Genomic DNA, 15,911 nt, shown 5'->3' with positions numbered 1-15,911 from the left:
AGAAATTCTTGAACAGCCTTCAAAAATCCTATTAGTGACAAAAGATACACATTTCAAATGGAGCTGAATCTGTTTTGAAACAGGTTAAATTAAATAACTGTTTGTGAATGCAGGTACCTTGTTGTGATGTGACAGGATTTCATTTCCATTCCTAAATTCCTTTGAAATGTTTTTTTGGTGAATCCACAGGTGTCTTCCATTGAATAGCAGCTCTGCACACAAATTGCTTTTTTGCTTTACAGGCTGAGCTCCATTCAATAAACTCTGTGCTCTCCTTCCCCTCCCCCCAAACTGAGTCACGGTTGGTCACTCCCTCTCCTACTCCTAAAAGCTGGGAGGAATTGGTGATATCCTTTAAAAGTGATTATTAACACCAATATAAAGAAAGATCTATTCTCATGTAGACAGAGTTATAGCTAGGTGTCAGTCTTAAATTTCTTGGAAGATTATTAAGGGTTTTTCAGCCTAGCAAAGTAGTGACAATATTGTGACATAAAGTTCTAACAAAGATTTTTGTTTTATAAACACAGTTTAACAGCCTTCATTGTCTAATAACAGCTTATTAACTTCATGTGTGTTATTTGACCTATAATATTAAAGTATAACTGTGTCTATTTGAAGTGTTTGCATTAAAGTTACTTTAATATAAATGACAATTATGTCTGTGTTGCCTGAACTGAATTTTGTGCAAGTTTGTGATAGTAGTTGACTTAGGTATGGTTTGCTGTCTAAAGCCAGGGATACAAAGTTCAATTTAATTCCTTCATTGTCGGAGAGAAATAGTTGCTGTAGTTCCACGGCTGTTCGGGAGACGAGTAGGTTTGTGCTAAGCGCAGCCTTGGTTGCTGTAAGTCAGAACTGGAAGAGGGCCCAGCCTCTTCCCGCTGGGGCCCCTCCAGCTCCCTTGCTGCCAAAACATGGGCACCTGCACCCAATACAGTACGTCACTAGTGAGAAGAAGCAGGCAAACCTTTCTTTGTCACACTTCATGTGGAATGTGTTCTTCAAACTCTCTGTTGCTTCTAGCACCATGAAACTAAGCTGGATTGTTTTCAAAGCATGTCCTGGTCATTGTCGTGATGTGTTAGAATGGCTCATAGTTGCATTACTCATCATTTCTGCTCAGAAACAAAAGTTAGTAAAAATAGAAAAATGTTTTCCTAGTTCTGTTTTCGTATGGTTACTGAATTTTTACCCAATATTCCTGAATATTATTGTACTCTTAATTTATACCTGGTTTTGCCTTCTGGCGTGTGTGGGAGGTGAATGGTCTCCTCACAGTGTGAAAGACAGTCCTCTTCAGTTCCTTTCCCTCAAGCCACAACAACCAATTGATGCCAGTTACCTTAAAAGCAAATTAATCCCACTCCTGTTTTGTTCAATCAATACTAATGTGTTTTTCCTGTAATTTTCAGGTTTTAACAACGCTGTCTGCCAGCAAAGCTGAGGTAGGAAATCTTGTCTTATACTGGTGGAATGTTAAATAGCTGTCTGCAGTTTTGATAGTGGGGCTAGCTTTCTTACAATTTTGGAATGAAAATTTAAGAGACTTCACTACGGCACTTGTGCTGCTTCTAGTGTTTGATGAGCCAATCTTGGGAATTCTTGTCTTGTTATAACAATATCTAAGCTCCTAGGAAAGTTTTAGCATTATGTATGTCTTTCTGAAGATTTCCATGGCATTGAAAACGCATAGTTCAGAGCTTTGTTAAGTGTGTATTATAATTTCCCATCAACAGAAGGTGGCTATCTGACATTTTCCCTGTGCCCTTCGATTTTTCTACTTTGCTTCACAGCAAAGAAGGTATTGTATCTGCTCCACAGTGGGTTCTGGTGGTTGGCACACATTCCTTCCAAGTCCGTATCTAGCTTGCCTCACTTATCTGGTACCACATGACATGAAGTGTTTCAGCAGACTGGGACATGGAGACAAGTTTAATGACAGAATGCTATTAGCCAAATTCTTGTTAAATTCTGTAATGATGTTAGCTGTATTGTGTGTTGCCTGCGTTGGGTGCTTGACATTGCTATAGTTTAGATTGATCATTTTGGATTTGTATTTATTTTGTCAGCTTTTCTATTAATGCGTGTGTACTTTAAATGGTCTTAATGGGTCTAACACTAGTCTTAGAGGTGAAAATATTATGATTATTGGAGTGAGTGTATTTTGAGTAACTGGTTGCTGAAGCAAAAATAGCAATCCTTTGTGACCGCTAGCCTGTGTTATAGTGCATTTGTCTCTTTCGAGCATTGCTGTTGAATAAGTCTCTGCACTTTTAATAACTGACAGATATTTTTATTCAGTGCACGGTTACTGACTCATTTAAATGTAATGTCAATTGGAAGCTCAGAGTGTTTCTATATGAAACGGGTCTCGGACTCACAGTAGGGAATTTGTGATGTACTCCAAAGCTAATGTTTAACTATGACAAAATGTCTAGGTGACTCTAACTGCTGTAGTCAGATAAATTTTTAATACGAACCTTTGCTAAATTAAATTGCATTATTAAAGAGAATAGATAAACTGTGCTAGTTACTTTAAAGAACAAGGACACAAGTTCACTTGCAAACTGTAAAAGAATGACATAATTCATTTTTATTTAGATTAAGACTGTAATGTCAGTGTTCAGTTTTGCTGATCTGAATCAGTCGCATACTTAGCTTGTCTCGGAGAGTTTTGGGAGTAGGATTTTAATGTTTTTTCCATTGTGCACTGTTTTAAATGCCTGTTGCTCTTTTATCAATAGAGTGCACTGATAAATAGTAAACTCCAGGGTTTTTTTTTGTAATGGGAATTTTTGGGGCTTAGATTTGTCACTGTATACAGGTACTACTATCAATTTTGCACTCTTATAAAGTCTGTTTTTTTAATTACTTGTAAAATGTTCCTACATACTTCTTTCTTTTGTGTGTGTAAAAATTCTTGAAGTATTACAAGTTTCTGCGTTGATCAGTTGCGTTGCTTTGTTTGTCAGTACTTTCACCATTTGAAAACCTTAAGAGAGTTAACACATTGGTGGTTCTTTAAAAAAAGCTTATCAACTGGCCGTCATGCTTCAGCCCATGGACCAGCTGGCAAATCTGTATGTAAGAGCTTATTATTAAATGCTGTTTCTCCCATTCATGAAAGTACTCAGAAGAAATGCCAAAGTTACCCAATAAAAATCCAGGGAAAATTGTGATTGAAGGTAAAGGATAATTAAGTGCTTTCCTGAATCAGGGCAGTAGTGTTGTTTGTAAATAGTCCTACTGAATTCAGTGGAATAACTCACAAGAGTAAAAATTAAAAGAGTAATAAGTGTGCAGAACTGGTTGCAGAGTTTTTGAATTAGAGACAGTTTTCAACTTGAGGGAAGTGACTCCTTTGACATAATGACAAACTTCGCAAGATTTCTTCCTGCGACCTACATAGTGCACTGTATATTATGCGTAACATAGTACAGTTTTGGTGTATTTTGAAGCTAACATACAAGATATTTCCTCAGGTTTGAAAATAATGGCCTTATGTTTTACCTGATTTTTTTTTTCCTCTTTCGTCTTCATGAACAGTTCTGAAAAAGATACAATCCAAAATAGCCTTGTTTGGGCTTAACTTCGTGTCATGTCTTAACTGATTTGAGCTCCTCAGTTCTTTGCTATTGTATAGTGCTTTGGTCGCAAGATCTCTAGTGTACTTTTGAAAAAAAAAAAAAGGTACATGTGTTTGCTTTCTAAAATCTTTATTAGAACTACTATTTGGTTGTTCTTGAAAAGATTGATCCAAGTAGTCTTGAAATTTGATTATTCCTCTTTTTCTGTTACTTAACATAGCTGTGTTCCCTTACTGAATTTTGTATGAAGTGTGAATGAAAATTTAGCATGTTTGTATTACTATTGCATGTTTTAGGAAGACACAAACAAGGTTGTTTGCTTTTTTTCCAAACACTGGTTGCAACGTACCAACTGTAGAGAAACAAGTACATCTAGAGGAAGCTGTCAAGTAATCCAAAGACCTTTCTTCCGTCTTTTAACGCAGAGGGGCAACAAATAGTGACAGAGTCAAAGCTGTCGGCAGCGAAGCCTTCCATGAATAATTGCCAGATCTGTCTACGCTGTGTCTTTTAGTGTCATAGTCTTGTAAATATGCAGGTTAGAAGCATCTTAAAAGAGAATAACTTGTGCATAGGTAGTCAAATATGAAGATTTTTATCACAAATTACTTTGGTCTCTTGCATAATAAAACACATAACCAATTGGCATTAATGTCATTACAAAATGGGCCTGAGAACAGTCTCATATACAGCTATACACTGTAAATTGCTGTAACATACACAATACTTCATAATAAAATTTTCATGTAATTCTCTGGAACAGCACAGTTTGAGGAATGACTTTTTTCAGATCTGCTGACTTTATCTAGTGCAGGTGTATGGCAGTCTAGTCCTTTTATTGCTTTTTTGAATACACATTTATCTCCTTCAAAAGACATCTCATTCAGTCAACTACGTGACTTTTTCCAGAGTGTCCTTCTTTCTAATTAGCTGTTAGTATAAATAGCTGTTACGTTGGGGAAAGCATCATTTCTTTTCTTCTTTCTGAAATAAAAGTTGTTACCAAAATAGAGAATGTAAAGCTGCTTATGATTCCTGTTTTCCTCCCGAACATTTGAATAAACGATACAGTGAAGTTCAAGCCCTTCTTCTTGTGAGAAGCTAGAGGTCATGCCTGATTGAAATACAAGTTCAGTATAACTGTGTGTAAGCTCTCTGCCTGCTTTTTTGTGAGGAATGGCAAGGCAGCCTTTTTTCACTCCCATAAAGAAAGGGCTGCCAATATGTCTCAATAAAACTGGAAATCAAAATCAGTGTAAAGCCAAGCGGGTTATTAAATCAGATTTTAAGGAAAACCTCAGAATACTAAGCAGAATATGGCTCTAACAATAACAAAACTGTGACTTATTTATACTGCAGTCCATAAGGTCCTTGATTATCAGGAAATGTCATTGTTAAGCCCTCCACTTTCCTTACATGGAAAGAATAGGTCAGGCCTGGTGAGTAGCATGATGCTGAAAAGGCCAATAAATGTGTTACACTTCAGTCGCCCTTTTGCTGCTCTGTGTGCGGAGTGGAGAGTGGAGAAAAAATCCTCTGACAGGACGGACGGTTGTTTCATTTATTTGTTGTTTGTAAAATGTTTATGAAAAATCATGTATGCTTGCGGTGCTGTGGAAATATGTTTGCATGAATGATGTGAGAAATGCGTATGCAAGGTGTCTTAAGCAGATATGGTCTGAAAGCCATTCAGAGCATTTGTGTTTGCTGATATTATTGTCTGTTTGCATTACACTAATGCCTAGAGGCCCCAGTTGGAATCTGAGTCTTTCAGGTTGTGTACAGGCATGTGTTACACAGTATTTCAAAGGTCTTGCGCACTTAGGTAGATAATACATAAACTGGTGAGAAAATGAAGAAAGTCATGTAGCAGGTCAGTAGCAGAACCTAGGAGTTTCATTGCCAGCAGGACCATACTATCTGTTTTTCCTACTTTTAATGCCAAAGTGAACTAACTTGTTTTTGAAAAAGTTAGTGAAAGATTGTGTGTAAACACATAGCAGAACTTTCTAAGAGAATATGAATCTATCAATACTATTCTACTGTTATTGTTTTTGATAGTTTGAAGTGTGCTCTGTTCCTAGTAGACTTATAATTCTTTTTGCTAGTATATGAGTAATTTTTTAATCTGTTAACTGTCTGATTTATTCCTATAGTCAAACTATGATACCAATGGAAACTTTATTTGGGGAAACGTGATTACTTGGTTGGATGCTCTTAGGATAAGTTGCAGATGTTGTATTAAAAATCCATGGTAGATAAAAACATGTTGTTCAGTCTTACTAGCCTCTGTGTCCTACTTTATTCTCCAAAGCACACTTAACATGCAAGGACCTAGTCTGCCATCACTCCAGGGTAAGTATGTGCTCAGGACAGAAGATATTTCCATTTCTATTTTCAGATTGTTTTCTCAGAATGAATGGGTGGATTATAGCCTCTCCCTTTTCTAATGCATCAATACTTTGCATCAGCTGAGGCATTTGATTGAACCTATGCATTGTTAGTCCTACCCATCTCTATATTCCCTCTCCCATAAAAGAGGAATGAGGCACTGAGTGATCAATCTTGGTGACTGGTAAAGAATTTTCTGTTAGCATTTTTGTAATGTTTATATCTTTAATTTATTTAGAGCAAGAAAATGTTTGATTATTCTGAGGGTTTTACCATCTCTATAGTTTGTAGCAGGACTTCAGAATTTATCAAGAGGATAATTATTACAGTAAGATGATCCTTTTTGCTTGATCTGTTGAAATCCCTTCAAATTTGACTGAGTCATAAACTGTCAGAAATTGTGTATAAATAGGTGTGACTTTTTTTTTTTTAAATTGCAATCAATTGGTAATTGTTTATTATATTACTACTAAGAATATTCATAATTTTAAGTGTAAATTTAGGAATTATGTGTCAAAGTAATTTTTACTTGTCAAGTTTTTAGAACTGAACAGTTATAGCTGTGCAGAAGTTGTTAATTTGATGTTTACCCATAAGTAATTTCCACTGAAAAGGATTTTACAAGCATATAAGCTGAGTAGGGGTCTGAACTCCCACTGAAAGGTGTTTATGGGTAATTCAGCGTCACATATAAATCCTGCTGAGTGTCTGCCTGTGTCTTCAGATACCTAATAAACTCTTGATTGTCAGTGACAGGAACTCTCAGCTGTAGCAATTATCTTGACAAGTTAATATGGACATTCCAAATGTGGCAGAAAAGAAATTCATAGCAGTGCACGCCTGGTGGATGACCTTTGAACGTGATTTGAGTGCACCCCCCTCTGAACACTTAAAATACCTGCTTTCATTAGTATTTGCTAGATTCCCTTCCAACTTTTATTACCAAAGGCAGAATCCTGACTACCTTTTATAGTTCAGAGGTCTAACCACATATATATACATAAAAACTATACAAAATGGATGGGAAGGAATTATAGAAAATTTTCATCCATTTTTTTACTTGCGTATGAATTTATAGGATCATGCTCCTTCAATATGAAATACTCTACAGTAATTTTAAGCTGTGCAGTGTGAGAGACAGTCTTGCTGTAGCTGCTACTGTAAAACCTAATTTGCTGCATAAAATATGAGAGCTATAGTGAAATATGAGCCTGGAGAGCAACTCTTTTGATCTTGAGTAGTCAAAAGGTTGGCATGTATAATGCTATGAAAATAAATGATGTCAAAACTGTAGGATATAATTTATGGTTTGGGGACTGCTTTACTCATAGAAGTAGAAGCTTCTACCATTGAAAAGCAAATAGTTCAACAAACAATAATGAATGGAAATTACAAACTTTCGTAAAAAACTGAATATATTGAATCATGCAATACTTCAGTTTAGACACAACTAGTTCACTAATTTACTGATTATATATTATTAAAAAGAGCATTTATAAAAGATGCGATTGGAACTTTAGCCTTCATTTTGTATTTCTTTTAATGAGTACAGGCATTAGCTGTCATCCAGTTTGGCAAAGTGTTGGTCACATAAATTGTCTTTATTCAGTTCCAGTCTTGTAAGCTCTTAAAAATGAGCTTTTTTTCTGGCTGTCCCAATAGAGTCTGAAGGTGTACCCAAGTGCTTCATGGTGCTTTTAGGAGAGTGATTGCAAAACAAGATCGTGGTATTTGTTGACTCTGATGTGTAGCTCTGATAGCTGAGACTCTATCACCTACACAGGTTTCAGACTAGGTTTTTGTTTTGGTTTGTTTTGTTTTTAAATGTCTGTATTAAAAACGGTCTTGTGTTCTTTTGAGGTCTGATTTGTTAAGTCTTCCTAGGCTTCTTTTTTGTCCTTTCATCACTCAAATGCTGCTCAGTCTCCTTGGTCAGGACTCTGAAGCTGTTTATGGAACATAGTGTGACGTAAGTCCAGCTTTTTGTTCAGATTGGGTTTTCATTGTGCTTTGGGAAGTATGCTGTTCAAGGGGATCTGTTCTCATCCAGATCTACACAACTTCTGACGAGGCTGTTTAGATTAATATAAACCAATAATTCCAAAACTGAAATCTTCCTCCAGTGTTCTAGAGATTGCAACACCGCCCCTCTACCCCCACCCAGAGTCTGTTTGGATAGGACTCCTACAGAGGCTTCTGAAGAGAATTAGATTTAATAAAACAATGACAACTGAACCACCATGTTTGCCTTTTCTGTGTGTATACATATATACACACACATATGTTTATCAATATGTGGCTCCAGAATATGTTTCAGCAATGCACATGAGTAATTTGACGGCAAAAGAAATGAATATAAGCTAGTCATACTAAGGGGTTGGTGTTGACTTGGAAGTGCCCTTGGTTTATTGTCTCTGTTTCTTAGTTTAATTCTATGTCTTCTTGCTAAATGTTGTAAGCTTTCACTGCCTGTACAAGGATCTTAATGTGTTTCGATGAAGATTTCAGAGATGGTGTATTAATCACGCTTTTGTCTTTTTGTTGTGAATTTCAGGAGTATCATACTGTCAGAACTGTAGATGTGCCATATTGATCTTGATAATTAAATCAGGTAAAGAAAACTTGATTTCTAAGGGAAAAACTTAATATTCTCAAAGCCTGAATGTCTCCTAAATATTTACAGGCTACAAAAGTTGATCAAGTACCTTTGTTCTCTGATTATTACAGTGAACAGCGACACTTAGTTCAGATTCTCATCATATTAATGTGATGTAGTAATATATAAATTCATGTGTATGTGTTTTCAATCATGTGAATACGCAGAGGTAACTTTTTTTTAATATCTTGGCAAGGCAAGAAGATAAATAGGTGAAAATGTGTATGTGTTTGAGCGATAAAGTTGGTTTAATGATTCTTGGGGAAAAATTTCCGGTGGTACATACAGTAGTGACATGATTGAACAGGACAGAATCGTGCAGTTCAATTAATGTGCAAATATGTATTCACTGAACTTTCATTCCATTTATCACATGGACATGGAAATAGGGTCATTTTTTATCTCTGTATTATGTATATGACATCTTAGTTTGCTTCTTGCATGTTGCTGTGGGAAAAATAGCAATGTGGCATACCACGAGCAAAACGAATTGGAGATAAATTCCTCAGCTGTCGCAAACATCTTTAAGTAGATCTTTGTTTGAAGATAAACCTCTTCCTTCTGCAAGGATTAACATTAAGAAGGCTTTTGCATCCTCTTTGCATTAAAATTGTATGCATCTCTTGGCCATATTCTGTGAAAAATCACTGGCAACAATTGTCATGTTTCTGAAGTACATAGTTAGCAAAGAAAGTGTAATCACAGAAAAAAAATCAAAAGGCAGTTTTAGTAGAAAATACATTAGTATTCACCATTGGTTATTTAAAATAAGAAGCCACCCATTTCAAAGTAAGTTTTTTCTGATGCTTATAGAAGTTTTCTTCCATTCTCAGACGTTGTGGAATTTGTTTGGGGACTGTTCTCTTTCTTTGACTAATTATTCTAAATCAGGTTTTCAAGGGTACAGTTGATTATTCAATTTATACACTGAAAAACTACACTGGAAATTCTGTTATTGGAAATTATAGTGAATAAAGGGTTTTTTTTCTTTTATTTTATTTCTACAATTGGAAAAAAGGTTTCTTTTCTCTTGATATTGAACAAAAATAATTCTTAACGGCAGGGGAAAAAGATGGAATTTCATAGGTACAATGTAAAATAACGTGATAAAAAATTTCCTAGGTACCTATAAGAATAGAGAAATGTGGTATAAATTTTCATTGTTCTATTTTATTGGTATTCTAAAGTAAAGACCTTTGTCTGACATGGGCAGCTGTATAAATGAAAGAACAGTTGAATTCCATGTGGAATTGTAATCTTTGCAGGCAAAGCTTGTAACCTTTAAAGAAACCACAGGCCAAATTCTCTGCCATGTAAATTGGCAGAGTTTCATAAACTTCAGTGGAGCTCTGCCAGTTTTTAAGAGCAGTGAGTGTGATCTTAATTTAGGTAGAAGGTGGTAGAAGTTTAGGCATATAAAGAAGAGTCTAAATTGTTAATTATCAGTCCCCACACCTCACTGTTAAACAGGGAAATGTCCCATTGGCTTGGGGACTGTAATGTCTGCTCAAGAAAAGATATTTGTCCAGCAGTTATTTAGTTCAACAACTTAATGCTTTAATTAATGTAATAGAATGAATCACTGCAATGTAGCCCCCTCTGTTTTCGGTCTTTTCTTCAGTCAGCTAGTTTTCTCCCTTGAAAGTACCAAGAAAGAGCTTTCAGTCTGAAGCACATCTAAGCACCTATCACTGCATTGTGGTAACTTGGGTTGACACCTGTTAAAGCTTTAAATGTGATCAGTTTTCTCATTTACTGTCTGAGAGCTGAGGTTAATGTAATAGTTATGCCTTCTAGGTGCATGCACATATGCAAACACAGATTTTAGCAGTATACTGTTTTTCTTTGGAGGGGTCAAAGATGCAGGTCTACTGATACTTGAAGTAAGGCAGGACTTGATGATATGCAAAGAAATAAGACTGTCCCATCACTGAAAGAGTAAGTCATATTTTACAAAGGCACTAGACTAGTAGCACTAAAGTGGCTGCATAAGATGTTATTAAAAATGACATTATGTAAAAATATAGAAAGGACCGTATTTCTCATTAATTAAGCCTTGTACTGCTACTTAGCAGCGTGCACAAAATGGGCAAAATAGATATTCTGGCAAATGTTTAAGAACAACATATAAGTAGTTTTGAGAAAACAAACAAAAAAACCCCACTAAAGTGCAAAAGTAATGTAAACACTGATTGCAGAAGTTATAGAGTATTATGGGTTTATGTTTAGAGGAAGTAATGGGTTTGTAAATAATAGGTTTTACGTAAGTTAATTCACAAGTAAAGGAATTATGAACCAAACAGCACTTTGTTTTGGAACTTCTTTTCTTTGCTAGGAAGCTTTGGAAAGGTGCTGCTGACCATTCACATTGTACGTTTTAAACAAAAAACTGTACTTACTAGCAATACTTGCTGCAAAGGTGAATAGCCAGACTTATGAGGTGTTGTCTGGGGAAAGTGTGTGTATGTTTGGTTTGGTTTTTCGTTTGTTTTTGTCTTTTGACTGAAGTATTAAAATTGTTTGCTTTCCCATTCATGCTTGACTAGCCACTACCCGTGTTCACGATCCTCCTGTAAAAAAATGGGGTTTGAGGTGATTTAAAAGTAGAGTGGCTGTTTTGAAAAATGCTTATACTATATAGTAGAGGCAAGAAAATTAAGTGGTGTTGATGAACAGTAGTACCTGTATTATTGGTTTACCTGTAGTGCAGGTACCTGCGGTGTCTCTGCTTCAGGGAGAATGGGAGAGCGAAACTCCTGCCCAGTCTGACAAAGGCGAGAAAAATCGATGAATAGACCTTGGGAGAGAGACTGTCATGTCCTAGAGGCAAGCGGGGAAGCTGGACAAGTAATCGGTGAAATATACCCCTTTCTCCACCTCAGTAAGGACAACTTTGAAGAAGGGTCAGCGTGGCATGGCAGAAAAATTTCCTCTTCTGCCCCTTCAATCTTGAGTTTTCTCAGCTGACATAATTAAAATATTTCTGTTGGGCATGAAGCGACTGTGTGCTTTGGAATACAGAGGAAGATCTGAATCTTTCACCTTATAAAATGGCAAATGACAGAGTGCCGCCCAGGTTATGTATTAGCCTACTGAGGTACGTTTTTGTTCCCCAGCAGTTCCACATTTCTTTGCCATTGAAACATGAATCCAGTTTCTGGTCTGAGAAGAGTTTCCCGTTACGTTTATTCTGAAAGGGGTTTATTCACATTATGATGAATTATTTGCAGAATGAATAAAGTGTTTTCCTAGCCAAAGGATACTGCCTGTTTGATTGGGCGTTTATGATTATGAGACTAGGCTAAAGTGTTCACAGTTGTCTTTGCAGGGTTTCTATAATAGAACAGACCAACTCACAGCAGTTGGTTTGAAAATTACTCTTCTTTGCTGTATCTCATTTTCTTTTTCCTTAGTGCCCTTTATCCCCAAAGGACACGGTGAATGTTGTAGTGTATAGGATTTGAAGAAATTCAGAGTAGATTCCAAATCATCTAGAGAAGCTCAGAGTTCAATCTTTTTTTTTTCCAACTCAATTACTTTTTTCTGCAGACTTTACATTCTTAGACTTCAAACATAACAAGAGAATTTCTTTCCTGCTCTAGATTCAGTGAATGTTTATGCTGTAACTTCTCTGGGGAGGCAAAGTAGCTCCCAGCTGAACAGCTCTTCGCATACAGCATGATTTTTGAAAAAATGAAATTGAAAACAGCATAGTATTTGAGCTCTAGGTGATTTATTTTGGCAAATATCAGAAGGGCATCCACAGATAAGCATAGATGATTACATGTTGGTAAAGCCACCGATTGTCAAGAGACCAGAAGAATGTTTTAGGAGGAAATAAGTATCTGTGATGTTTAATTAATTATGATGCATTGCTACAAAACATGTGTTACAAAACAGTCTGTCTAAATCAATAAGAAGAATGTACCTAATTTATAAAGTCATTGTTCTAAGAACTGTATTGTGTTCATTAGTTTAGTTTGTCTTGCATTGGCTTAACCCAAGAAACCAACTTAATACTGTTTGTAAGTTAGTTTTGAAGCCTACTTTTCAGAAGAGAGTCATAGTAGCAGGTTAAGACCTAAACTAATATTAACAGAAAGTAAAACCAAACAAACTAGTTTAATCCTGTCTCTGTTAAACTTTTAATAAATATGTTATTCATTGTTATATGGACAATGTATTAAATTATTATTCTCTTCTGCTCGGTACAGTATTTTAGGAGAGATGTTACCAAAAACTCAAGAAGAGTTAGAATGGCAGTAACAGGTATTTTTGAATGTGGCAGTAACTCACAGAAAGTTAGGTTTATGGCTTTTTACTGAATAATTTAAATACCCAATTAAAGGAGTCATATAGAGTAGTCAAATGTGTCTCTTGCAATAATTGTAAGTGCATTATGGTAGCAAGAATACGAAAGTTTTGCAACTGTATGAGCCGCTAATTGAGCTGCTTCTCCCACAGGTGATATGTCTCTTAATTCCTTATTACCAATAGCAAGTCTCATTGAGATACTCTGCTATAAATAGTTGGTGGCTTCACAGTAGCTTCTAGATTGCAAAATTGCATCTAAAATCTCTCTGATCTCATAGTCTTTATACTGTCCATATAGAGACTGGCAATTTTCTGGGTGTTTTTTCTGACCATAGAATCCTTCACTGGAAAACACTAAGTTGTCAAAACAAAAACTTTGTGGAAAAGATTGGCAAAATGTTGGTATATTTTCCATATGTCACCCATATGTGACCCATGTTCTAATTCCACCCCCCTAACTGATATCCAGATACCAGAGTTGCATCAGAGTCACATGCTCTTGAGCAGGACAGAACATGGGGAAAATTGAAGTGTTTGGTTTATGTCACCAACTCTTTAAAAATGAAAAATAATGAAAAAAAGACTTTTTCCTTTTATAAAAAGTTGTAAAGACATATGATTGCATGTTGATTAAAAGTAATTACAGGTAACCTTAATTAGCTCCTGATCCCATGAGTTTAGATAAATGCTCTATTTAAAATGAACAAATATGAAAAATGAATATTTCCTGAATAGTTCCATAATGAATGTGAATGTTTTTTCTTTTGTGCTTTCCTAGTGTTTAAAAGTACTCTGAAACAATAAATAAAATTTAAAATGCCCAGAAGACGACCACAGAAGTCACTAGTAGCCTTATTGTCATCATTCCCATAACTGATTTTAAACATTGGATTTTCATGGATAGGTAACCATTTACTTTCTACATGAGTTGCTGTGATAAGAATTTATTACAGGACCTGAGGGAAATGTTGTTACATCTATTAAAAAAAAGTTACCATTAATTTTGTGGAATTAGAACATCGATTTAATTTGGCCTCCTTTAATTGATGTTAGGTAGCTTGGGAACTGATGTCCTCACTTTGTAAATGCACTTAATCACTTCTTGCTACAAAACCTTGAATGCAATTTTTCCAATCAGAGCTGACAGTTGTAGGGTTAATGCTCAAAGCTAATAAATTCGCGTGGACTAGATACTGTACTACCTGCTGTCCTTCTTCAAAAATACTTATATTGCAAAGCAAGTCTGTATAATTTTAATTAGATAATCTCACTAAGTGTTTGGGGTTTTTTTGTTGTTTTTTTTTTTTTCCATTTGCTCACGTTAGCACAGTAATTCAATTTGGTGATGTTTTTCTTCATGGGAAAAAATATTCCTCTGCCTATACGGTTGTCAGGTAGCATACTGTAGAACATAGTTAAATATATGGTCAGAGTGCCTGGGATTAAGTGGCACTTTGGTTGTCATTTCTGAAGGCAGAGAGGTTTTAGCAGCATGTGGACAAAGAACACTGTCAGGTTAAAAGTCATGCAGTTCACAAAAGCAAATGTCAACGTGCTGAGGTTAATGATGGCACTTCAAATGAATGATATGGAAATAATTATTTTAAAAATTAGTCTGCTTATTCTCATTTGTGGTATTTCTTCAACATTTCACACTTTGTTTAGAGAATAAAAACAGATTTGCAAGTGAGGTGTTTAATGACTTATAATAATCATTGCTGCAATCAAAGTTTTCACTGGAGATCATGGCCCAAATAAGAATGAGATGTTGGTTGAGGGAAGAAATAAGAACTCCAGAAGTTATTTTACTATAGAATACCACCTTTCATTGAAGTTATTTCCCCTCTTATTATTAGTCTTGTTTACAATCTCCCAGGTAGCTAGTAGGAACAGTGGGATAAAACAGCAAAAAAACCTTTTGTCTTGGAAAAACTCCTCAAGCAGTCAAAAAGTCAAGTTGTGTTGTTGGTTTTTTTTCCACCAGCGGAGGGCTAATAAAAGAAATAAATCCCTGTGGCAGCTTTTCAGGCTGACCAGGTTACCCAGTTGTTTTTTCTACTAGGGAAGAAAGCTCTGGTTATCCATAATAGAGCCCACATACCCCAGTAGTTACCAGCATGGTATGGCAGCGATTCTCTTTGACTTCAGCTCCATTGCTGAATCCCAAGTGTGAGGCTTTTCTAGTTGCCTGTCTGTGGAATTAACACATCCCGTAGGGAAAAAAAAAAACCAAACCAACAAGAAAAAAGTGCGCTCTCGAATAACTGTGACTTTCTATGTGGTCTTTTTAATATACTTCCTAGACTCAGTAAACTGGTATTTTCAGTAGCTGCTCCATGACTCTGAAAGACATTTCCTTGAGCTGGCAATGGGAAGGGATTACACTACCTTCTCATCAAAAAGCCAAGCTCAATTCTTCACTTAGTTCACATGGAAAATGAAAAAAATTCTGAATGAGGCAGTCAAAGACAGAAACAAGTCTTTTTTTAGTGGCTACTGCTTTCTTTCTTTGTTTTTCTTTTTTTTTTTTTGTGAGATGGGCAGATAGGAGCAAATTTGTGAAAAGAAAAAACACATTTAAAAATTCAAAATTATTTGAATAATTAACTAAGCAGACCTTGAAGCTGAAGCCTTTCAAAGACATAACAACAGAAATTGACCACAACTAGGTTACCTGTTCTATGAACTTCCTCTTTTTCATTTAGTCTTTAGAAACTTTATTTGCATCTATGGGCAAAATTAGTTTGGGTTTTCAGGTCACTGACTTGAAGTCTACTCTGTAAACAGATACCAGAGGGAGACTTTTAGTTGTACATTTTCTTTTAGAAATGTTTTCTTGGTCAAATGATAATTTTTCATAAAAATATCGTATAATATGTATTCTCCTGCCTTAAAAAAAGTAAAGCAAGTTGTTTCAAATTTATAAATGAGAATAAACAGCCTTATTTCCTGAGAGATCA

General features: G+C 35.7%; 1 protein-coding gene across 4 annotated transcripts in view; it reads left to right on the top strand.

Moving 5' to 3' along the window:
* The window catches only part of RBFOX1 (RNA binding fox-1 homolog 1), a 1,295,853-nt gene that overhangs the window by 295,860 nt on the left and 984,082 nt on the right, over window positions 1-15,911 (top strand). For all 4 annotated transcript variants that reach the window (XM_054212203.1, XM_054212205.1, XM_054212206.1 and 1 more), the window contains exon 3: window positions 1,416-1,448. In XM_054212203.1, coding sequence (XP_054068178.1) covers window positions 1,416-1,448 — 33 coding nt within the window. The remainder of the gene's footprint in view (window positions 1-1,415; window positions 1,449-15,911) is intronic.

The sequence above is a fragment of the Rissa tridactyla genome, chromosome 8 (genome assembly GCF_028500815.1).
Source record: "Rissa tridactyla isolate bRisTri1 chromosome 8, bRisTri1.patW.cur.20221130, whole genome shotgun sequence".
In the NCBI taxonomy this organism is placed as follows: Eukaryota; Metazoa; Chordata; class Aves; order Charadriiformes; family Laridae; genus Rissa; species Rissa tridactyla.
Note: the sequence above shows the minus strand (reverse complement) of the source record. Positions and strands in the feature narration are given on the sequence as shown.